Genomic DNA, 23892 nt, shown 5'->3' on the forward strand with positions numbered 1-23892 from the left:
CAGGCTGGAGTGCAATGGCATGATCTTGGCTCACCGCAACCTCTGCCTCCCGGTTTCAAGCGATTCTCCTGCCTCAGCCTCCCGAGTAGCTGGGATTACAGGCACCCGCCACCATGCCGGCTAGTTTTGTATTTTTTGTAGAGACGGGATTTCTCCATGTTGGTTAGGCTGGTCTCGAACTCCCAACCTCAGGTGATCCACCTGCCTCAGCCTCCCAAAGTGTTGGGGTTATAGGCACGAGCCACCGTGTCTGGCCTACAGATAACTTTTTACACTCTAAAATAATGATAAAGGTACAGTATAGTAAATACGTAAACTAGTAATACAGTTGTTTATGATCATTATCAAGTCCTATGCACTGTACATAACTGTATGTGCTATGCTTTTATACAACTGTCAGTACAGTAGATTTGTTTACACCAGCATCACCACAAATGCATTGCGTAATGCATTGCGCTATGATGTTAGGACAGCTATGATGTTACGAGGCAACAGGAATTTTTCAGCTCCATGATACCCTATGAGAATACCAACATATATGGGGTCCGTTGTTGACCGAAATGTTGTTTTGCAATGTGTAACTGTATTAGTAAATTTATAATAGCTTTCCTTATTGCTTTTGTATGTGAGGTTCATGAACTTCTTTAAACTGGTTGTAACATCTTACTGGTTCCCTCATTAGCAAGTAAAATAAAATCATTTACATGTGTTCATTTTATATTTGTATGTAAGTCATGATTTTCCTTTTTGAAATAATTATTATTTGACAGTAGAGATTGAGTAAAATAAATATTAAGAATTAACAATTAAAATTGGCAACATGTAGATCATGGTGACTTTGATAAGAGCTATTTTGGAGTAGGAAGTGAAAGACTGATTGGAACAAATTGTATAAAGCTATAATAATAAAGACACATGGGCACAGGGGTAAATAAATAGACCAATGGAACAGAGTTAGAGATCCCAGAATAAACCCACACATAAATAGAAACTTTATAGATGGCAGAGGTGGTAATGCAGGAAAAGGATGGAGTAGTCAATAAATGGTGCTGGTGCAATTTGTCATCTATATGAGAAAAAAAACAAAATTGAATCTCTACCTTGAACAAATCAATCTGTTCCAGTGAATTTAAGACTTTGATATGGTTTGAATCCGTGTCCTCGCCCAAATCTCATGTCGAATTGTAATCCCCAATGTTGGAGGTGGGAGCTGGTGGAGATGACTGATCATGGAGGGAGATTTCTCATGAACAGTTTAGCACCAACCTCTTGCTGCCGTTCTCCATGATAGCGAGTTGTTGTGAGATCTGGGCATGTAAAAGTGTGTAGCACCTCTTTACCTCTCTTGCTTCACTCTGGACATGTGACATGCCTGCTTCCCCTTTGCCTTCTGCCATGATTATATGTTTCCTGAGGCCTCCCTAGAAGCTGAGCAGATGTCAGCACCATGCTTCCTGTACAACCTACAGAACAGTGAACCGATTAAAATTCTTTTCTTTGTAAATTACCCCATCTCACGTATTTCTTTATAGCAACGTGAAAAGGAACTAATACAGACTTTTAGAAGAAAATAGAAGAGAATATTTTTATGTCCTCATGATAATGAAAAAATGTTAAAATAAGACACAAAATCACAAACTTTAAAGGAAAATATTCATGAATTTGACACCAATAAAATTTTAAAAACACGTTTGGTTGTCAAAAGACACATTAAAGAGATTGAAAATACAATTACTCATTAACACTTAACTGACAAAAGATAGGTATCCAGATTCTGCAAAGAACACTTACAAATCAATATAAATAAAAATAACCTAATAGAAAAATGTTCAAAAAATATGAATAAGCAATTTTCAGAAGCGAAAATTCAAATGATCAATTAACATATGAAAAGATGTAAAACCTCACTGCTAATTAGGGAAATGCAAATTTAAACCCCAACATAATACTATTTTACATCCCCTAAACAGACTAATCTTTAAGAGTCTGATGATACAAGTATTGGCAAAGATGTGGGGAAATTAGAACTTTCATACTCTCCTGATTGGAAGATAAATTGGTATAATCACTTTAGAGAGCAATTTGGCTTTTAAGTTTTTCTAAGGTCTATCTCCAGGAGTTGTTGCGGTATAGGATATGCATATAACACAGCAACTCCTGGAGATATGCCTTAGAAAAACTCACAAATATGTACAGAGGGACAGTTTATAGCAGTGTTGCTGTAGTAAAATTTTGGCTATAACCTGCCTATCCATTAATAAGAAAATGGTGAAGTGAATTGTGGTTTACTGGGACAATGGAATATTATGTAGTAATGAAAAACAAAGGATTAGAGCTGCATGTATCAATATGGATGAATTTCACAAACAGATGTTCAAGAGAAAGAGCAAGTTGCACAATACATGTTCACACCTAGTTTTCAGTGTGCAGATCTCGCATATTTTTGTCAGATTTATCCCTAAATATATTTTTAGTGCTATTGAAAATGGTATTGTAGGCTGGGCCTGGTGGCTCATGCCTGTAATTCCAGCATGGCTGTGGGAGGCTGAGACAGGAAGATTGCTTGAGCCTAGGAGTTCAAGATCTGCCTAGGCAGCATAGCGAGACCTCCTCTCTACAAAAAAATAAAAACAAAAATAGCCAGGCACAGTGGATCATGTCTATAATCCTATCATTTAGGGAGGCAGAGGTGGGGGTACAGCTTAAGCCCAGGAGTTTGAGACCTGCTTGGGCAATATAGCGAGACCATGTTCTCTACAAAAAGGGGGAAAAAAAGACAAAATACATAAAAATTTACAAAATTAACTGGGCATGGTGGTGCATGCCTGAAGTCACAGATAATCAGGAGGCTGAGGTGGGAGGATCACTTGAGTCCAGGAAGTTGAGGCTGCAGTAGGCTATGATCATTCCACTGCAGTCCAGACTGGACAACACAGTAAGACCCTATCTCAAAAAAAAAGAAGAAAACAGTGTTTAAAAAATTCCAATTTCTAATTGTTCCTTAATAGTATATTGAAATACGGCATACTGTTGTATATTAATCTTATATCCTGCAACTTTGCTAAAATCACTTATTCTAGTAGCTATTAAAAATAGATTCCATCAGATTTTCTCTATATATGACCATGTCATCTGTGAATAAATACAGTTTTATTTCTTCCTTTTCAATTTGAATGCCTTTTTTCTCACCTAATGCTCTGGTTAGAACCCCCATACAAAGCTGAATAGAAGTTTGAGAACAGACATCCTTGTCTAATTCCCAAACTTAGGGAGAAAACATACAGTCTTTCACATGAAGTATACTGTTAGCTGTGGGTTGTTTTTTGGAGATGCCCCTTATGAGATGGATATAATTCCCTTATATTCTTAGTTTGTTCAGTGTTTTTATTATGAAAAGGTGTTGGCTTCTCTCAAATGTGTTTTTTGCATTGATTGGGATGATCATGTTTTTTCATATGGTCTGTTAGTATGATAAATTATATTGCTTGATTTTCGGATATTAAATCACTCATTCTTGTGATAAATCTCATGTGTTCATGATGTACTGTCCTTTTAAAATGTAAAGAGACATCCAATTTGCTAAAATTTCATTAAGAATTATTATATCTGTGTTCATATAGGTATACTGGTGTATAGTTTTCTTGCCTTGTAAGGTCTTTACCTGGTTTTGATATCAGAGTAATGCTGGACCGTTCAGTGATTTGGGAGGTATCCCCTCCTGTTCAATTTCCTTGAACAGTTTGTGCAGAATCAATATTATTTCTACCTTAAATGTCTGACTCTGGAGTTTTCTTTCTTTTCTTTTTCTTTTTTCTTTTTATTGAGGCAGGGTCTCACTCTGTCATGCAGGCTGGAGTGCAGTGGCCCAATCATGGCTCACTGAAGCCTCAACCTTCCAGGCTCAAGCAATCCTCCCACCTCCGCCTCCCAAGTAGGTAGGATAACAGGCATGCACCACGATGCCTGGCAAAATGTTTTGTATTTTTTATAGAAATGAGGTTTTACCATGTTGCCCAGGCTGGTCTCAAACTCCTTGGCTCAAGCGATCCTCCTGCCTCAGCCTCGTAAAGTGTGAGCCACTGCACGTGGCCAATCCTGGGGTTTTCTTTGTGGAAACATGTGTTAGTTTGTTTGCATTGCTATAAAGGAATACCTGAGACTGGATAATTTATAAAGTAAGGAGATTTATTTGGCTCATGGTTCTGCAGGCTGTACATGAAGCATAGTGGCAGCATCTGCTTCTGGTGAGGGCCTCAGGAAGCTTCCAGTCATGGCAGAAGATGAAGCGATGCCTGAATCACATGGTGAGAGAAGGAACAAGAGAGAAAGAGGAGGAAGTTCCAGACTCTTTCAAACAACCAGATCTTGTGTGAACTCATAACTGAGAATTCACTCATTACTGGGGAGGATGGCACCAAGACATTCATGAAGGATCTATGATCCAAACACCTCCCACCAGGCCCCACCTCCAACATTGGGGGCTACATTTCAACACGAGATTTGGAAAGGACAAACATCCAAACCATATCATAAAGTTTTTAATTGCATATTCAATTTCTTTAATAGATGTAGGCCTATTCGGGTTATCTATTTCTTCCTGAGTGTTGTTAGATTGTATTTTTCAAGGGATTTGTCCATTTTATCCATATCGTGCCATTTCTATCTGGTGTAATTAGAATAGTGTTCATATCAAAATTCAGTTTCTCCATATCTTTTCCAGGTAACTCTCCCTTTGGTGCTTTGAAGCAATAGGGCATCTTGACTGGCTGCCATGGCCCCCACCTTTCCTCCTAGGCTCAGCCCTTGACAAAAGTACTCCTCACTACTCTCTCATCTTCCCCCCACCTTGTATCCCTCTAGCATTCCTCACCTGAAGAACTTAGGCTTTCTTAAGTCTCTTTAGTTAGCAGGAAACTATCTAATTTAAAAACCTGGTCAGGCGTGGTGGCTCACACTTGTAATCCCAGCACTTTGGGAGGCCAAGGCGGGTGGATCACCTGAGGTCAGGAGTTTGGGACTAGCCTGACCGACATGGATAATCCCCGTCTCTACTAAAAAAATACAAAATGAGCCGGGAGTTTTGGGGCATGACTGTAATCCCAGCTACTTGGGAGGCTGAGGCAGGAGAATCACTTGAACCCAGGGGGCGGAGGTTGCGGTGAGCCGAGATCGCGCCATTGCACACCAGCCTAGGCAACAACAGCGAAACTCCGTCAAGCAAGCAAACAAACAAACAAACAAACAAAACACTGTCCAAGCTGTTTATTACTTAAGGGTTTAGTCCTTCCAAGAGTATTTATGTTTCAGAAGAGAATGTCTAGATAGGATTGTGCATAACAAAAGTAAGTCAATTTTTAATGGTGTTATTATAGGCTCTGTGACAAGTAGGGGAGGGAAGCACTTTGGGAGATGGACCCTCCTCTTTTTCAAATACTATTCAAGTACAAGTTTGCTCTTATTACTCTTCTGCTTTAAGACTGTCTACAGGGAGTTCCCTTTGTCCTTTGGTCAAAATAAAATGTTTGACACAGCCTTGCAAGATCCTGCCACTTCTCGAGCCATCAGACCCAGTCTTGCTGCTCTGCTCTGGTGGAGCTCTGTCCTGGACCTCAAACTGTTGGATTTCTCTGAGAAAGCGATAGTGTGCTCAGATTTTAAGATAGTGTGCTCAGATGAGGTGGAGAAGTTCAAAGAGAGGGCATTTGCTATGGAACTGAGGCTATCAAAGTGACGAAGAAAATGCATCCCTGTTCTCTAGGAGCTCAAGGTCTAGTGGCCTTATAGAGTGGAGTAGCACACTGACAGTGTGACTGCCAGGCTGACTAGAGAAGGCAACTTTCGCTGTGGATATAGTTGGAAACTGGCTTTTCTGCTTCAGCGCTGTGGACCAGCCATTGGCCTTTCTTCCCTAAAGTTCATTCAGCTGATACCTTCCAGAAGGAAGGCCACCCCCTGCCTGGGTTGGCCATGTGCCAAACCCCTGCCCACTCCAAAGTGTGGCTTGGAATGATATGGTCTGCTTATTAAAAATCAGATTCCAGGAGGCCAAGGTGGTCGGATCACGAGGTCAGGAGATCGAGACCATCCTGGCTAACACGGTGAAACCCATTTCTACTAAAAATATAAAAAAATTAGCCAGGCATGGTGGCGGGTGCCTGTAGTCCCAGCTACTTGGGAGGCTGAGGCAAGAGAATGGCATGAACCTGGGAGGTAGAGCTTGCAGTGAACTGAGATCGCACCATTGCACTCCAGCCTGGGAGACAGAGCAAGACTCCTTCTCAAAAAAAAAAAAAGAAAAGAAAAGAAAAGAAAAGAAAGAAAAATCAGATTCCTGTGCCCCAGGCAGACTGACTCATCAGAGGTGCAGTCTAGAAATAAATTTACATTTATTTATTTTTTATTTTTGTATATACTAGGTGTCACTATATGATGGTCTCAAACTCCTTGGCTCCAGCAATCCTCCCCCTTCGGCCTCCCAAAGCACTGGGATTACAGGCCTGAGCCACTGCGCCAGCCTAATTGTACTTTTTTTTTTTTTTTTTTTTTGAGACGGAGTTTCGCTCTTGTTGCCCAGGCTGGAGTGCAATGGCAAGATCCTGGCTTACTGCAACCTCCGCCTCCCGGGTTCAAGCGATTCTCCTGCCTTAGCCTCCCGAGTAGCAGGGATTACAGGCATGCGCCACCATGCCCGGCTAATTTTGTATTTTTAGTAGAGAAGGGCTTTCTCCATGGGGGTCAGGCTGGTCTTGAACTCCCGACCTCAGGTGATCCGCCCGCCTCGGCCTCCCAAAGTGCTGGGATTACAGGTGTGAACCAGTGCGCCAGGCCTTAAATGTACCTTTTAAACCAAGTTCTGCGGTAGATTCTCGGGCATGAAAATCTGAGAACCATGTTTGTGAGGGGCGTCATGCGGAAGGCCATATATTTTTGCGGCCCCCAGACTGAACCTGGACCTTGCATCCCCACCCTGGGCTCTCTCTCAGTGACAACTTTCCCAGGCCTCGGGGCTTCCCTCGAGCATGACGACCCCACGGATACGATGCCAAGAGCCAGGCTGGCGGCGGGGCGGGCGGGAGAGCAGCGGGGCTGGGGGCGCGGGCACGATGCGACCGCGGGTTCCGGGACCACAGCGCGCCGGGGAGGAGGCCGAGGCGGCGGGAAAAAGACGAAGATACTTGAGGGGACGGAGGGGCCAAGCGACGGAGGGAGGAACAGAGTACTGCCTCGCGCTCGTACCGAGCACTGGGACGCGCGGGGAGCGCAGGAGGCCAGGCGGGGAGGTTCGGGGCGGGGCGTGCTACCCGCAGCCCCCGGAGCTCGGCTAACTCTGCGCCCGGTGCACGGCAGCACCATGGGGTCCCGCCACTTCGAGTGGATTTATGACCACGTGGGGCACTTCGGCAGGTAGGGGGCGGGGTGGGGAGGGGGCGCCACGCGGGAGGCGGCGCCAAGGGGTCTGTTTCTTTCGGTTGCGGCAGGGTTCTCGCGCGACGCTCGCGATCCGAAAACATCTCCACTCCCTCCTTTCCCCGCGCAGTCCGGACACAGGCGTCCAGACATCAGCCCCGAGCTGGGCTTGTCCCCTAGGACTCTGGCAGCGGGGCCTGGCATGGTGATCAGAGGCGCCGGGCTCGCTCGGGGTGCGCCTGTTGCCGGGCAGGTGGGACCTGGGTGCTCTCCGCGGCAGCCGATGCTGGAAGCCCCCCAGGGCCAGATCGCACGCTTAGGGGGTGCCTGTGCCTGGCCGCCCCTTTCTCTAATCCCGCTAATCCCTTTTCTCACTTCCCTGGACGGCTGCTGCCCCGTTCTGCCCCGCGCCGCCGTAGGGCCTCCCTCTGTGCCTGGCAGGTATTCACCAGCGACAACCGTTAGAGTTAGTTGCCGTTTATTAAAACCTAATATGTGCCAGGTACACTGTACCGAGAGCTTACACACAGTTCTTCATTTGATGTTCACCGGGACCTGCAAAGGAGGTGTTCAAATCCCTATTTTAGTGATTGGGAAACTGAAGCTGGCGGGGTCAAGGACTCATAGCCAACGCATGGTGGAACCACGTTTTACCTCCGTACACTCTCTTTTCATTTGTCAAATGGATTTAAAATTTTTTAAATTATTCATTCGTTCGTTCATTTATGGACAGAGCTCCTTTATCTAACTCAAGAGTGCTTTGAGAAGAGAGGTAGCGGGGTGAGGGGCCATGCAGCGTGATGGCAGGAGATTTGGAGCTGCGTCTGAATCCTGGGCTGCTACTTACCTCTGATATGATTCTGGAGGTACTTTGTGTCTCAGTTTCCTATCCAGAAAATGGGAATTAGGCTTAGCGAAGAGATGATGTAGTGCTGTACTTCAAGGTGGAAGGTTGTATGCGTTTTGGTTTTGATTCCCAGTGTCTGCAAAAAAGAGCTGTTAGGACAGGGGAAAGGGGCAAGAAGCCCCAGCTGCTTCCTTCTGATTGCATCATTGAACGCTGTCTTGTGCCTGGCTTGGTCATAAGCCGTTGGTACGTGTTACTTCCTTTAATCTTCACTATAGCCTGATAAGGTTGGTAGTATCACCCTCTTTTCACAGATGAGAAAAACAAGGTTTCTGCCTAAGCATAAATCTAATACTAGCAGGGCAGAATTGGATGCCATTGGATGCCCATCACCTCCACAGCCCACACTCTCAACCATGATGCACTCCTGAGCATGGTTAGGTGATGGCCCCTCGGCTGGGCCAAGCTCTTTATGTATGATCTCATTTCATCCTTTTGGAAGCAGAATAGCACAGAGGTTAAAAGATCAGTTTTAAGGCTGGATGTCTGAATTCCCATTCTGGCACTACCACACATTAACTATATGGTCTTGAGCATATTATTTACCACTTTCTTATCCGTAAAATGGGGCTAATAATAGCAGTACAAATGTTTTCAAATAGGAGTAGTGAAAATGTGTATATGAGGACTCCGCATGCAGTTTCTCATCCTCACAGTAACTCAATGAGGTAGGTGGTACTAACACCTTAGGTCCCCTGTGTTTTTTAGGGATCAGCTGAGGTAATTATATTAGCTGGTGTTTGACTAAGGTACCCTATCAAACAGATTCCTCAACTGGAAGTTTATAACTCTCCAGTTGAACTGCCCACAGCAGGATCTGTGCCACAAGGCCATTCAGGGGCCCTGGCAGGTGGGGCAGCTCTGCCATCCATGGCATGGGGCTCCCTGTCTGTGCCTGGAGCAGCTGCTCATCCATGGTGACAGCTCACTATGGTGAAGAGGGGGCAAATGGGTTTGAGGAGACAGCTCTTAGCTGGCCACCATAATGTGTGCAAAAGTCTTAGTATTCAGTAAGTTCTCAATAAGTCATGGCTATTATTGCTACCTGAGTTCCCATACTGGTGGTCAGGGTTGACTTGTGAAAGCAGCTTACAGGAGGGAAAAGGGTGACAAACCAATGCTTATACAGTAGAAGGTGAAAACAGTGTGACTGTAACACAGTACCCCATTTTTCTCAGATATTTGTTCTAATTGGTCTCTATTCTTTATAAACAGAAAAGAAAGTTACTGTGATGATTATTTAGTCCTCTTTTTAAGGGAACCTAGTGAAAGTGTTAAGTAGAGTAGTGGCCCCCAATCTTTTTAGCACCAGAGACCCGTTTTGTGGAAGACATTTTTTCCACAGACCTGTGGTGGGATCGGGGGCATGGTTTCAGGATGAAACTGCTTCACCTCAGATCATCAGGCATTAGATTCTCACAAGGAGCTCTCAACCTAGATCCCTTGCATGGGCAGTTCACAATGGGGTTCACACTCCTGTGAGAATCTAATGCTGTGGCTGATCTGACAGGAGGTGGAACTTAGGAGATAATGCTCCCTGGTCACTGCTCACCTCCTACTGTGTGGCCCAATTTCTGCATGGACCAGTACTGGTCTATGGCCTGGGGCTTGGGGACCCCTAAAGTAGACAACCCTGATTACCTCTCATTTCTCATTGATCATTTCTCAAATAAGGAAGCACTATTCTAGTCACCTTGAAAAGGGGGAAAACAGGCCAGGTGCGGTGGCTCACGCCTGTAATCCCAGCACTTTGGGAGGCCAAGGTGGGCAGATTACGAGGTCAGGAGATTGAGACCATCCTGGCTAACACGGTGAAACCCCATCTCTACTAAAAATACAAAAAATTAGCTGAGCGTGGTGGCGGGTGACTGTAGCCCCAGCTACTTGGGAGGCTGAGGCAGGAGAATGGCGTGAACCCCGGAGGCAGAGCTTGCAGTGAGCCGAGATCGCGCCACTACACTCCAGCCTGGGCAACAGAGCGAGACTCTGTCTCAAATAAATAAATAAATAAATAAATAAATAAATAAATAAAAGGGGGAAACAGGATACCTGAGAAGAACTAAAATACTATTCCAGGATTTCTCCTGAAACCATATCATAGTTCCATAAACTTCACAGCTGAAGCTCCATATGAAAAGAAATTGAGGAGACTGAGATTTAGGCATCTGTGTTGGGAGGACCTGAACCTGAATCCCTGAGTTAGTTGTCCTGGGATAAGAGGAGAGATGGTTTAAAAGTTTAGAGTTGGAATGTGGAGCCTGTGGCAGACCTTCATGGATGGACAGAGGTAGAGTTTTGTCTTTTTTTTTTTTTTTTTCAATATGTAGTTTTTCTGGCTCTTTTTGGACGTCAGCATATGAGCATCATAACATCTACCATTTATATACAGCTATGGTGTGCCATACGGTGCTTTCCAGGTGTTAACTCATTTCATTCCCACAAAACCCATTGTTCAAATGAGGAAACTGAGGCACAGACAGGATAAGGATCTTGCTCATGGTCCCTGGTGGTAAGTAACAGGGCCAAGATCAAACCTTGGCAGTCTGGCTCCAGAATCCATGCTCTTAACCACGATGGGCTCCACCAGTTATGCTGTTATGCGGAATGATATAATCTAGGACCGAAAGCAGTTTTCTTCATCTGTCACCCAGATTGCATGGGCCCATTGCCTGGGGCTTCTGGCCGCCCTTGCTTTCCCTCGCCTCTGGGTTTTCGTGTTTGTGTGATTCTTTTTTTTTTTTTTTTTTTTTTTTTTTTGAGACGGAGTCTTGCTCTGCCGCCCAGGCTGGAGTGCAGTGGCCGGCTCTCAGCTCACTGCAAGCTCCGCCTCCCGGGTTGACGCCATTCTCCTGTCTCAGCCTCCCGAGTAGCTGGGACTACAGGCGCCCGCCTCGTCGCCCGGCTGGTTTTATGTATGTTTTAGTAGAGACGGGGTTTCACCGTATTAGCCAGGATGGTCTCGATCTCCTGACCTCGTGATCCGCCCGTCTCGGCCTCCCAAAGTGCTGGGATTACAGGCTTGAGCCACCGCGCCCGGCCTGTGTGATTCTTTTTCCATTCATATGTCGTATCTATAAGCCTGTTGTCCTGGTGGACCCCTAGGTTGGGTACATGCATGATACCTCTGAGGGCCAAGAACCTTTGTAAAGGAGAGAGTGATATGTTAGAATGCTAGACACCTAAGGACATGGGGTTTGCTTTTTCAAGAAGTTATTCTTGCAACAGGGAAAGGGAAATTTGAATTGAAGGAGTGCTTAGGACCTTTCTAGCACATGGAAAGTGTGTTTATGTGAACTAGCATGGCTTGATTGGGGGCCACTTAGTGGTTAATTATTTTGGGGGTATAAAATATGAGAGTGAGAGAGGCAGGAGGTAAGCTTACAGGCATCTCCACGAGTGTTTTTGTATGTCATGCTGCAGAGTTTGGGTATCAGAAGATTACTTTGCAGTGCAGAGGGTGGATTGGAGGGGCAGCAAGTGGGGCAAGGGGGCCAGTGAAGACCTAGATAAGAGCCCAGGTGAGAGAGAAAGAGGGTCTGGACAGGGGGAGTGTGGGCAGGGAGAACCAGACAGTTTTAGCAGGTGGAGTTGATGGGACCTCTTGGCCCTAAGGCATGAAGAAGTGAAAGGGACCACATGCCCCTCCTAGCCCACCCCATGTCCCATGCCCAGGATTTCTAGTTTGTGTGGGTGATGGTACCCTAAACTCAGAAAGTCACCCTCCAGGTGGGGCAGGCCTAGATATCGAGCTCAGTTTGAGATTGGTTTACCTTGAGTTCCTTGTGGGAATTCCAGGCAGACACATCCAGTGGGAAGTTGGGTAGATAATCTGTTGCTCAGGGAAAATGCCCACTTGTCAATATGGATCAGGTGGCCATCCAGGGCTGCAGTCCAGCTGGCCAGTGCCTTGTGGACAGATTAGGCATGCCTTGGCACCTGTTCCAGCTGTGCCTCAGCAGGGGCGTTGCTGAATACTTTTCCCTCTCCCTGGGTCCTGTAGATAGAAAACTTTTAAATTGATATATTGCATATATGCAGAAAAGTGTGCACCATAATCTACAACCTGATGAGCTGTCATACAGTAAACACACCCATGTTACCCCCGCCCAAATATCTTCTCTTATGCCTTCTCCCAAGCTGTATGTACTCCATCCCTGTCCCCCAAGCTCACTACTGTCCTTACATCAACGGTACTAAATGTTACATAACTGGGGTGAAAAGCACGTGCCCTTTGGCTTCTTTTGTTCCACACTGTGTTTGTGAGATCCACCCATATTGTGTGTCACAGTAGTTAGTCAATTTTCATAGCTACCTAGTATTTAATGGCACGAATATTTCACGGTTCATTCATTTACTGTCAACAGACGTTTAGACTGTCTCCAGGTTGGGCTTATTATGAGTTGCCTTTCTCGTATTTGTCTTTTAGGGTATGGTTATGTGTCGCTTAACGACAGAGATACTTCTGAGAAGTTCATCATTAGGTGATTTTGTTGCTCTGCAAACATCACAGACTATATTTACACAAACCTAGATGGTACAGCCTGCTACACACTTAGGCTCTATGGTGCCCACTGCTCCTAGACTACAAACCTGTACAGCATGTTATTGTACTGAATACTGTAGGCAATTGTAACATGATGGGAAGTATTTGTGTACCTAAACATGGAAAGGGTATAGTAAAAATATGGTATTAAAATTATAATCTTGTGGGACCACTATTGTATATGTGGTTCATCACTGACTGAAACGTTGTTTTGTGGTGTGGGGGCTCTACTTGTGTGTGCATTTCGCTGGGTATACACCTAGGAGATGATGTCACAGGTGGTGCATGTGGTCAGCTGCCAGATAATTTTGCAAAGTGGTTATAAGAAATGTCATCCTCATAGGCTATTTATTGGTTTTTCAGTTGCTCCACAACAATTATCCAGTATTTTGAATGTCAAACCTTGTATCAGTACATAGTTTAACCAGAAAAGTAGATATCCTGGGGCAATGTTTTCACCCCTATCAGCATCTCCTAGGAAGCTTCTTAAGCTTATGGAGGCTTTGACCCCACCGTAGACCTCCTGAATCACAATTGCTAAGAGGGGGGCAGAAAAGACAAATCCTAGCTTCAGAGGCCTGCCAGGGTGGGTGCTGTGTTGGTGTGTGTGTGTGTGTGTGTGTGTACGTGTGTGTGCAGAAGAGAAAAAGAGACAAAGAGAGGAGAGGGGAAGAGAAAGAGAATAGTTCTGGTGATGACTGTGGGGGTCAGCTAGCTGAGGAAGAAAAAACTGAGGCCAGAAAGGTAGCAACAAACTGAAGAAGCTGGTAGGATCTGAAGACTGGACGTCTGAATGGTGCTGGAAATGGGGTCATTGGGAAGGACGGGGGAAGTAAGAGGGTGGGAGGTCATAGTCAGAACATGAGCTTTTCAGTGGTGGAGCTGCTCCTGGTAGTGAGACTAGTTAGGGAATAAACCCAAATGCCTCAGGTAAACTTTAGGCAAATTAAACATGCTGCTGTTTGCAGGGCTGTGTTGTCATTTGCTGAGTTGAAATTTCAGGGAGGGGAGTCAAAGAATATAAATATGTGTGTCATACATACATGATTTATGTTCTGTTTCCAGTCATATTCATATGGGATTGTTATTATAGAATGCTTCTTAGGCCCTCAACAAAATTTAGTTTCAAGAGGATCTGATTTTTCATGCCTGTTATTGCCATGGTGTCTAGTGGGTAGATGGTGGTCCATGACAAGCCACACTGTAATGATCTGGATGGGGTGATTCTCAGACTAGGAATGCTCCTTTAGTTAAAAACTACATGCTACCCTTTCCCTCTGGGGTCTCCTAGGAGTATCTATACTTTTATCATACTTTCACCATAATTTCTTTAACCGGTCTCCCACCAATGGACATTTCAGTTTTCTATGTTTTCAGTTATAGACAGTGCTGAAAATGAAATTTATAAATTCACTTTGGGATAGTTGATATCTTTGTGATGTTGACTACTGGTTACTTTTAGGGAAGTCAAGTTTTATTATTATCGAAAGCAGACAGTAACACCCATTAGTGTAATGTCTTTTAGCAAAGCAGAGACACCTAGGTGCTTGATTTTACAAAAAATTAGTGCATATGAACTGTTTTCTTAGGCAAGATTAGTTTTCCATTTTATTTACATCAGCGATTCACTAAGCAAAGATTTTTTTTTGTACAGTTCAGCTAACTCACAAACTCTGATGTATGTTGAGATGATTAAATGAGATAATGAGTGTGAACATGCTTTAAAGTATGATCCAATGTAAGGTGTTAGTATTTATTTATTTATTTTCGAGACAGGGTCTCTCTCTGTTGCCCAGGCTAGAGTGCAGTGACGTGATCCTGACTCACTGCAACCTATGCTTCCAGGTTCCAGTGATTCTCCTGCGTTAGCCTCCTGAGTAGCTGGGACTGCAGTCGTCCACCACCATGCCTGGCTAATTTTTGTATTTATAGCAGAGATGGGGTTTCACCATGTTGGCCAGGCTGGTCTTGAAATCCTGACCTCAAGTGATCCGCCCTCCTCAGCCTCCCAAAGTGCTGGGATTATAAGCATGAGCTTATAACTGTGCCCGGCCTAAGAGGTTAGTATTATAGAATATGCACAGTGACCAGGACAATGCTGAATAAGCTGCTATGTACAGCACAGGCAGGTGTGAACAGAGTAGAGTGGAGAGGGGAGAATTGGCTTCTGCTGTGTAAGATGAGGCCCATCTACAATCTGTGCAATAGCAGCAGACTGGACTGCACTGTAGGGTCAAGGAGTCTCTTAAGAGAGCCGTTTTTATTGACTGGAAGATTCTTCCTGAGAAAATGCCAGGGAAGGAAGAAACACCTCCTGAATGGACAAGCCTGCTTCCCAAGGGCAGGTGACCCATCAGCCATGCCAGGTGCTCACTCCCTTGAGGCCACAGGCAATATAACAACCCCAAGGCTCTGTGGTGACATGGCAACCAGTGCAGGGGCTGGGGACGAGGGATTCTGGCCTGGAGGTGTGAGGGTCAGCACCACTCATCTTCAAGCCAAGATGTTAGCCTGTGGGGTCTTTTGAGCAAGAGCAACACAAGCCTGTCTTCTTAGCCTACTCTTCCTGCCCAACCCCTCTGTCTAGGATGGACTGAGGCTGATTTCTTTTTTTTTTTTTCTTTATTTTTTATTTTTATTTTTACTTTTTTGAGACAGAGCCTTGCTCGCTCACCCAGGCTGGAGTGCAAAGGTGCGATCTTGGCTCACTGAAACCTCTGCCTCCCAGATTCAAGCAATCCTCTTGTCTCAGCCTCCTGAGTAGCTGGGACTATAGGCACGTGCCACTATGCCTGGCTAGTTTTTGGTGTTTTTAGTGGAGACAGGGTTTCACCATGTTGGCCAGGCTTGTCTCAAACTCCTGACTTCAGGTGATCCACCTGCCTTGGCCTCCCAAAGTGCTGGGATTACAGGCATGAACCACCATGCCCAGCCTGATTTCTGATCATTTTACTGCTGGCAGGGACATGTTAATATTTCCTGGAAAAAACAGAGCTAGCTCCCATTAGCCTATCAAGCACTGGGGCTCCAAGCTCTTCTCTTGGCTGCTCATCCCAAAGAGACCCTAAGAATAGGAATTAGTGTGTTCTCTCTCATCCTGGAGCTAGAAGAACACTATTTACTTCCCACCTGCATTTTGCTTTGTATTTTTCTTTTGTGGACTAGCTAGCTACCAGGGCCAGTGCCACAGATAGAGTTCAGTTTTGAAACTGTGGCCAGCATGACCAGCCTGTGGTGTCCTGATAGCCACAAGACTTGAAATTAATTCCATTCACCTATTATTTATCTACATGAGGTTCTGTGATAAGTGAGGAGTGGTGGCTGTTCATGCCAGCCTGGCAGTTATCTGTGAGGACTTGGAGAGGTCACTAGGTTGCGATAGTCTCCAAAGTGGGGTGTGTTCACCAGTGGAGGGTAGAGATGATCCCTTGGAGTGCCACCAAAAAAACACCCATTTTATATATGAATGTGTGTATAAAAGTCAATACGTATAAATGGAAGTTTATATTTACATATACATAATATGTTAATTTAGCATTATATGAATATGTGTGTGTAGATACGTTCACTTTATGCACATCTGTGCACACACACACTTTTAAAAATTTAACTGATGGGAGACCCGGGCTAAATTTTTGGATACACTGGCCTATTGAACATCTCTCTTTACCAGGGTACTGAGCATGAGTAAATTTCAGCGCTGTTCATTTGCAGCCCAAGGTATTCTCTAGCATTCTGTAGCCACTGCACTACACACTGTGCTGGGTGCTATAGGAGATACGAAAGTGGCTGAACCACAGTTTCTGCTCTGATGAGACTTTAACTCAACTTTTTATAGGACTTCTGTTGTTGGTTTGGTAGAGAAATAGAAAACATTCACCTGGTGTTCTTTAAAAAAATCAGCATAAATAACAGAACGGTACTTCAGCTGCATATTGTGTTCATAGAAGAGAAGGAAAAACGGGGACTAGAAAATGCATAAATGAGTGAGCATGGGAAAAGGGGAAGCAAGTAAAAAGACAGGACTGAGAGAAGCTGACAGTGAAGAATAAAGAGACTGAAAATCGGTATTTAGGTTGGAGGGGAAAAAAAAAACGTGGAGAGAGAGGAGTGTGAGAGGAATAGGCTAGACCAGTAGGTCTCAAAACGTGAGAGTTCTTGTAGGTCTTTGAAGTCTGCAAGGGCAAATCTTTTTCCTAGCAATACTAAGATATTAGCTGTCTTTTAAAAAACTCTCATTCTCTCATGAAAGTACAGCAGAGTTTTCCAGAGACTAGATGCTGTGTAATAACACATCAGATTGAATGCAGACACAGACATGAGAAACCAGCTGTCTTCTATTAATGCAAGTATTAACTGTGGAACAGTGCCACTCTTCTTACTAATTTTGTTTCATTTTGTTTGGAACACTATAACTATATGTTATTTAATGTTAATATCTAATGAATTTATTAAATTTAATGGATTACTGAGCATTTAAACATTTCTCCATTTCCAACCCTTTTTCTTTTGCCTTAGGAATTGCATTTATTTTTATTTTTGTTATTTTATTTCATTTTAGATTCAAGGGTACATGTGTGGGTTTGTTAAATGGGTATATTGTGTAATGGTGTGGTCTGGGCTTCTAGTGAACCCATCATCCAAATAGTGAGCATTGTACCCAATAGGTAATTTTTCAACCCTCATCCCTATTCCCTCTCTTTCTTCTTTTGGAGTCCCCAATATCTATCATTTCCATCTTTATGTCTATGTGTACCTATGGTTTAGCTCCCACTTATAAGTGAGAACATGTGGTATTTAGTTTTCTGTTTCTGAGTTATTTCACTTAGGATAATCGTTTCCAGCTCCATCCATGTTACTGCAAAGGATGTGATTTCATTCTTTTTTATGGCTGCATAGTGTTCCATGGTGTGTATATGCCACGTTTTCTTTATCCAGTTAACCATTGATGGATACTTAGGTTGATTCTTTGACTTTGCAATTGTGAATAATGCTGTGATAAACAGACAAGGGCAGGGATCTTTTTGATATAATGATTTCTTTTCCTTTGGGTAAATAACCAGTAGTGGGATTGCTGTATCAAATGGTATCTCATTGTGGCTTTAATTTGCATTTCTCTCATGATTAGTGATACTGAGCAATTTTTTCCTGTTTGTTGGCTGCTTGTATGTCTTCTTTTGGAAAATGTCTGTTTATGTCCTTTGCCCACTTTTTAATGGGGTTATTATTATTTTTTGTATTAATTTGTTTGAGTTCCTTATGGATTCTGGATATTAGCTCTTTGTTGGATGCATAGTTTGGTTTGCAAATATTTTTCCCATTCTGTAGGTTATGTACTCTATCGATTGTTTCTTTTGCTGTGCAGAAGCTTTTTAGTTGAACTAATTCCCATTTGTCTATTTTTGGTTTTGTTGCATTTGCCTTTGAGGACTTGGTCATAAATTCTTTGCCTAGGCTAATGTCCAGAAGAGTTTTTCCTAGGTTTTCTTCTAGTGCTTTTAGAGTGTCAGGTCTTACATTTAGGCCTTTAATTCAACCTTAGTTAATTTTTGTATATGGTGAGAGATAGGTATCCAGTTTCATTCTTCTGCATGTAGCTAGCCAGTTTTCCTAGCACCATTTATTGAATAGGGAGTCCTTCTCCCATTGCTTATTTTTGTTGATTGTGTTGATGGTCAGTTGCTTATAGGTATGTGGCTCTATTTATGGATTCTCTATTTTGTTTCATCTGCCTGTGCGTCTATTTGTGAACCAGTTCCATGCTGGTTTGGTTACTATAGCCTTGTAGTATAGTTTGAAGTCAGGTAATGTGATGCCTCTGGCCTTGCTCTTTTTGCTTAGGATTGCTTTGGCTATTTGGGCTCTTTTGTGGTTCCACGTGAATTTTAGAATAGTTTTTTCTAATTCTGTTAAAAACAATGCTGATTCTATAGGAATTGCATTGAATTTGTAGATTGCCTTGGGCAGTATGGTCATTTAAATGATATCGATTCTTCTAATCCATGAGCATGGGATGTTTTTCCATTTTTTGTGTCACTTCTGATTTCTTTCGTTAGTGTTTTGTAGTTCTCCTTTTAGAGGTCTTTCACCTCTTTGATTAAGTGTATTCCTAGGTATTTTGTGTGTTTGTGTGGCTATAATAAATGGGATTGACTTTTTGATTTAGTTTGCAGCTTGAGTGTTGTGTAGAAATGCAACTGATTTTTGTACATTAATTTTGTTTGTTGAAACTTTACTGAAGTTGTTTATCAAGTCTAGGAGTCTTTTGGAGGAATCTTTAGGATTTTTCTAGATATAAGATCATGTTATCAGGGAACAGAGATAATTTCACTTTTTTTTTTTTAATTTAGATACCTTTTGTTTCTTTCTCTTACCTAATTGCTATGTTTAGGATTTCTAGTGCTATGCTATTTAGGAGCTGTGAGAGCGAAATCCTTCTCTTGTTCTAGTTCTTAAGAGGAATGCATTTTACTTTTCCCCATTCAGTATGATGTTGGCTATGGGTTTGTTATATACGGCTGTTATTATTTGGAGGTATGTTCCTTTGATGCCTAGTTTGTTGAGTTTTTTTGTTTTTTATCATGAAGTGATGTTGGATTTTATCAAATGCTGTTTCTGCATCTATTGAGATGACCTTATGTCTTTTGTTTTTAATTTTGTTTATGTGGTGAATCACATTTATTGACTTGCATATGTTGAACCATCTTGGCATCCCTAAAATAAAACCCACCTGATTGTGATGGATTATCTTTTTGATGTGCTGTTGGATTAGTTTGTTAGTATTTTGTTGAGGATTTTTGTATCTATGTTCATCAGAGATATTGGCCTGTAGTTTTCTTCTTTTTGTTGTGTTCTTATCAGATTTTGGTATCATTATGATACTGGTTTCATAGAATGATTTATGGAGGAATTCCTTTTCCTTAATTTTCTGGAGTGGTTTCAATAACATTGGTTTCATCACTTCTTTGTACATCTGATAAAATTCAGCTGTGAATCCATCTGGTCCTGGGCTCTTTTCTTGTCGTAGTTGTTATATTGTTTTTGTTACTGATTCAGTTTCATTACTCGTTATTGGTCTGTTCAGAATTTCTATTTCTCTTGAGGGGTTGTATGCTTCCAGGAATTTATTCATGTACTCTGGGTTTTCTAGTGTGTGCACTTAGAGATGTTCATAGCAGTCTCTGATGATCCTTTGTGTTTCTGTGTTATCAGTTGTAATGTTTCTTTTATCATTTCTGATTGTGCTTATCTGAATCTTCTCTTTTTCTTTGTTAATCTAGCTAGCCATCTAACAGTTCTATCTTTTCAGAGAACCAACTTTGTGTTTTGTTGATCCTTTGTATGATTTTTTTGTTTCAATTTAACTGAGATCAAATCTGCTCTGATCTTTGTTATTATTCTTTTCTTCTGCTAGTTTCGTGTTTGGTTTGTTCTTGATTTTCTAGTTCCTTGAGGTGTGGCATTAGATTGTTAATTTGAGATCTGTCTTTTTGATTTAAGCAATTAATGCTATAAGCTTTCCTCTTAGCACTGCTTTTGCTGTATCCCAGAGGTTTTGGTTTGTTGTGTCTGTTTTCATTAATTTCAAAACATCTTTTTAATTTCTGCCTTAATTTTATGGTTAACCCAAAAGTCATTCAGGAGTGAGTTGTTTAATTTCCATGTACTTCTGTGGTTTTGAGAGTTCCTCTTGGTATTGATTTCTAATTTTATTCCACTGTGGTCCAGGAAGATCCTAATATGATTTTGACCTTTTCTTTTTCTTTTCTTTTTTTTTTTTTGCATTTATTGAGACTTGCTTTGTGGGCAAGCATATGGTGAAGTTTAGAGAATGTTTTATGCACAGATGAGAAAAATGTATATTCTGTGGTTGTTGGATGGAATGTTCTGTAGGTGTCTCTTAGTCCATTTGGTCAAGTTTGCATAATCAAAGCAACAGATCAAGCTCAATGATCTGTCATCATTGACAGCTTATTCGTGTCAATATGGTATTGAAGTTCCTTTTATATGACTCTTTTATATGACTGTCTATCTCTTTTTGTAAGTCTAGTAGTATTTGTTTTATAAATCTGGGTGCTCTGATACTGGGTGCATATATATTTAGGATAGTTAAATCCTTGAATTAGACCCTGTATCATTAGATAATGCTATTCTTTGTCTTTTGAACTGTTGTTACTTTAGAGACTGTTTTATCTCATATAAAAAGAGCAACTCCTGCTCCTTCTTTTCCATTTGCATGGCGTATCTTTTTACACCCCTTTACTTTAGGCTATGGGTATCTTTACATGTTAGGTGGTCTCTTGTAGGTAGCAGATTGTTGGGTCTTTTTTAAAAAAAAAAATCCATTTTGCTAAACTATATCCTCTAAGTGGAACATTGAGGCTGTTTACATTTAAGGTTAATAATAATATGTGAGGTTTTGTTCCTGTCAGAGTTCTGTTAGCTAGTTACCTTGTAGTCTCAATTGTGTAATTGCTTTATGGGATCTGTGAACTTTGTACTTATATGTGATTTTCTGGTGGCAAGTAGTGTCCTTTCATTTCCATGGTTATAACTTCTTTAAGCATTTCTTATAGAACTGGTCAAGTGGTGATTAATTCCCTTAGAGTTTGCTTGTCTGGGAAATACTTTATTTCTCCTTCCTTTATGAGGCTTATTTGGCAGGATAAAACATTCTTGGCAGGCTTTTTTTTTTTTTCTTTAAGAAAGCTAAAAATAGGCCCCCTAGGCCCCCAATCTGTTCTGGCTTGTAAGATTTCCACTGAGAAGTCTCATTAGTCTGGTAGGATTTCTTTTATGGGTGATCTGACACTTCCCTCCAGATGCCTTTGAGATTTTTTTCTTTAGCATTAAACTTGGATAGTGTGATGACTATATGCCTTGGTGACATTCATCTTTTATAGTATCTCCCAGATATTCTCTGAATTTCTTGCATCTGAATGTCTACCTCTATAGCAAGATCAGGGAAATTTTCCTGAATTATTCTCTTAAATATAATTGCTTACTTTTTCTTCTTCTCTCTCAGGATTACATATAAGTCATACATTTGGTCCCTTTACATAATTGCATATTTCTCAAAGACTTTGTTCATTAAAAGAATTCTTTTTTCTGTATTTTTGTTTTACTTGTTTAAATAGAAAGAGTGGTCTTCAAGCTCTGAAATTCTCTTTTCTGCTTGGTCTAGTCTTTTACTATAGTTAAAGTTTAATATATCTATTTTATCTTTCATATCCTAAGTTTTTGGGGGTTGATTTTCAACTTTCTTTTACATCTCAGTGAGCTTTCTTACAATCCATATTTTGAATCCTTTATCTGTCATTTCAGAATTTTCATTTTAGTCGGGATCCATTGCTAGAGAGCTAGTGTGATCCTTTGGAGGTGTCAAAACACTTTGTCTTTTTGGATAGCCAGAGTTTTTATGCTGATTCCTTCTCATCTGAAGGAGCTTGATATAGTTTGGTTCTGTGTCCCACCTAAATCTCATCTTTTAACTCCCATAATTCCCACGTGTTGTGGGAGGCACATGATGGGAGATGACTGAATCATGGGGGCAGGTATTTCCCATGCTGTTCTCATGATAGTAAATGTGTCTCACAAGATCTGATAGTTTTAAAAATGGAAGTTTCTCTGCACAAGCTCTCTCTTTGCCTGCTGTCATCCACATAAGATGTGACTTGCTCCTCCTTGCCTTCTGCCATGATTGTGAGACCTCCCCAGCCTTGTGGAACTGTAAGTCAAATAAACCTCTTTCTTTCGTAAATTGCCCAGTCTTGATATGTCTTTATCAGCAGTGTGAAAATGGACAAATACTGAGCTGTTGCTTCCTATTTTTTAATTTGCCAACATTTGAATGAGACTTTTAAAGTCTGTATTCTTTTTTCCCTTGAGGGTGTGGCTGTAATATATATTGTATATGATTGTTTGGCTTTGTTTCTGGGGGCTTTCAGGGGACCAAGGGTCTCTATGGGTTCTTTGGTTATGGATATCATTTGTGTGGTTGCTTTCCCAGATACTGCTTGTTGTAGTGATGTATAGGGTGTATGAGCTGACACAGTATTTTCTGTAGGGCTAGGAGTGTGGAGGTCTCAAGAAGCTTATCTCATATACTAGCACTGCACTCTTCTGACAGCAGGTTTTTTGTTTGATGATGCAGTTCAGTCTCTAGTCCAGTAAGTGTCGCTTAAGGGTAAGAAGAGCTAGCTCACCCTCAGGTCATCTGATGGTGAGTGGAAACCCCTGCCTTGACGGGTGTGCTGAAGTCTCAGGGGTAGGGGCCAGCAGGGGGCTGCACCAGTTCCTCATCCTGGGCAGGCAGAAGCATGATCCACTACCTATCATGTCCCTTTCGCAGCACTTGTAACCCTCAGTTCATATAAACACTGTCCTTTGGCTCCTGGCCACTCCTGAGGTCTGTGAGAATGTTTCCATTGTGGCTACCACCAAAATGGCCTTGGGTCAGAGCCTCTTTCCCCAGTCCAGAACAGTCAGCTCTGTGACTTGTCTGTCCTCTATTGCAGGGACATTGCTACTTTGTGTAGGGAGCAGGAGATGGGCCCTGCTTTTTCTGAAAGACGAGGCAGTACACCTTACTTTCAGTGGGGATGCAGCCACTGTGAAAAGTGCTAGAAAGCCTTTCTTCAATTGCATGAGTGCCAGCTCCCAGCAGGGAAGGCTTCTGCTGCATCTGCAACAGTGAATGGGTGGAGTAGGAAATAGTCCCCTCTCCATGTCCCTTCCTAGCTACTACTACTGCCCCTTTCAGAAATTGGTGCTGTGCCTGCATTTCCTTTGTCCCAAGGAGCACTTTGGTGGCCTGTGCTCCCTGCTCCCCTATAAGCAACTTGCACTGAGGGCTAAATTTCTGGGGTTCCTGCAGCTCCCCAGGGTCCTGCCAGTCCCCCATGGTTGCCAAAGTCAGAGTGATTGTGGGGTATGTTTCTGGGGTATCTGGTGCTACAACATCACAAAGGCTGAGGTTGCTTGGGCAGGACAGTGGCTCAGAACAGGTGCACAACCAGTATGGTGCCCACCATCT

General features: G+C 42.5%; 1 protein-coding gene and 1 long non-coding RNA gene across 2 annotated transcripts in view; one reads left to right on the forward strand and one right to left on the reverse strand.

Annotated features, from left to right (window-relative positions):
• Positions 1 to 4164: 4164 nt before the first annotated feature.
• Positions 4165 to 6015, reverse strand: LOC104664505. Its single transcript, XR_748282.2, has 2 exons — positions 5249 to 6015; positions 4165 to 4931 (listed from the first exon to the last, which is right to left on the reverse strand). It is a non-coding gene; the product is annotated as an uncharacterized LOC104664505 (long non-coding RNA).
• Positions 6016 to 7707: 1692 nt separating this feature from the next.
• Positions 7708 to 23892, forward strand: part of SLC22A16 (solute carrier family 22 member 16) — a 56990-nt gene continuing 40805 nt past the window's right edge. Inside the window, exons 1-2 of the mRNA XM_010366022.2 lie at positions 7708 to 7973; positions 8917 to 8982. Of these exons, the coding sequence (XP_010364324.1) occupies positions 8936 to 8982 (47 nt within the window). The 5' untranslated portion in view covers positions 7708 to 7973; positions 8917 to 8935. The remainder of the gene's footprint in view (positions 7974 to 8916; positions 8983 to 23892) is intronic.

The sequence above is a fragment of the Rhinopithecus roxellana genome, chromosome 4, assembly GCF_007565055.1.
Source record: "Rhinopithecus roxellana isolate Shanxi Qingling chromosome 4, ASM756505v1, whole genome shotgun sequence".
NCBI lineage: Eukaryota > Metazoa > Chordata > Mammalia > Primates > Cercopithecidae > Rhinopithecus > Rhinopithecus roxellana.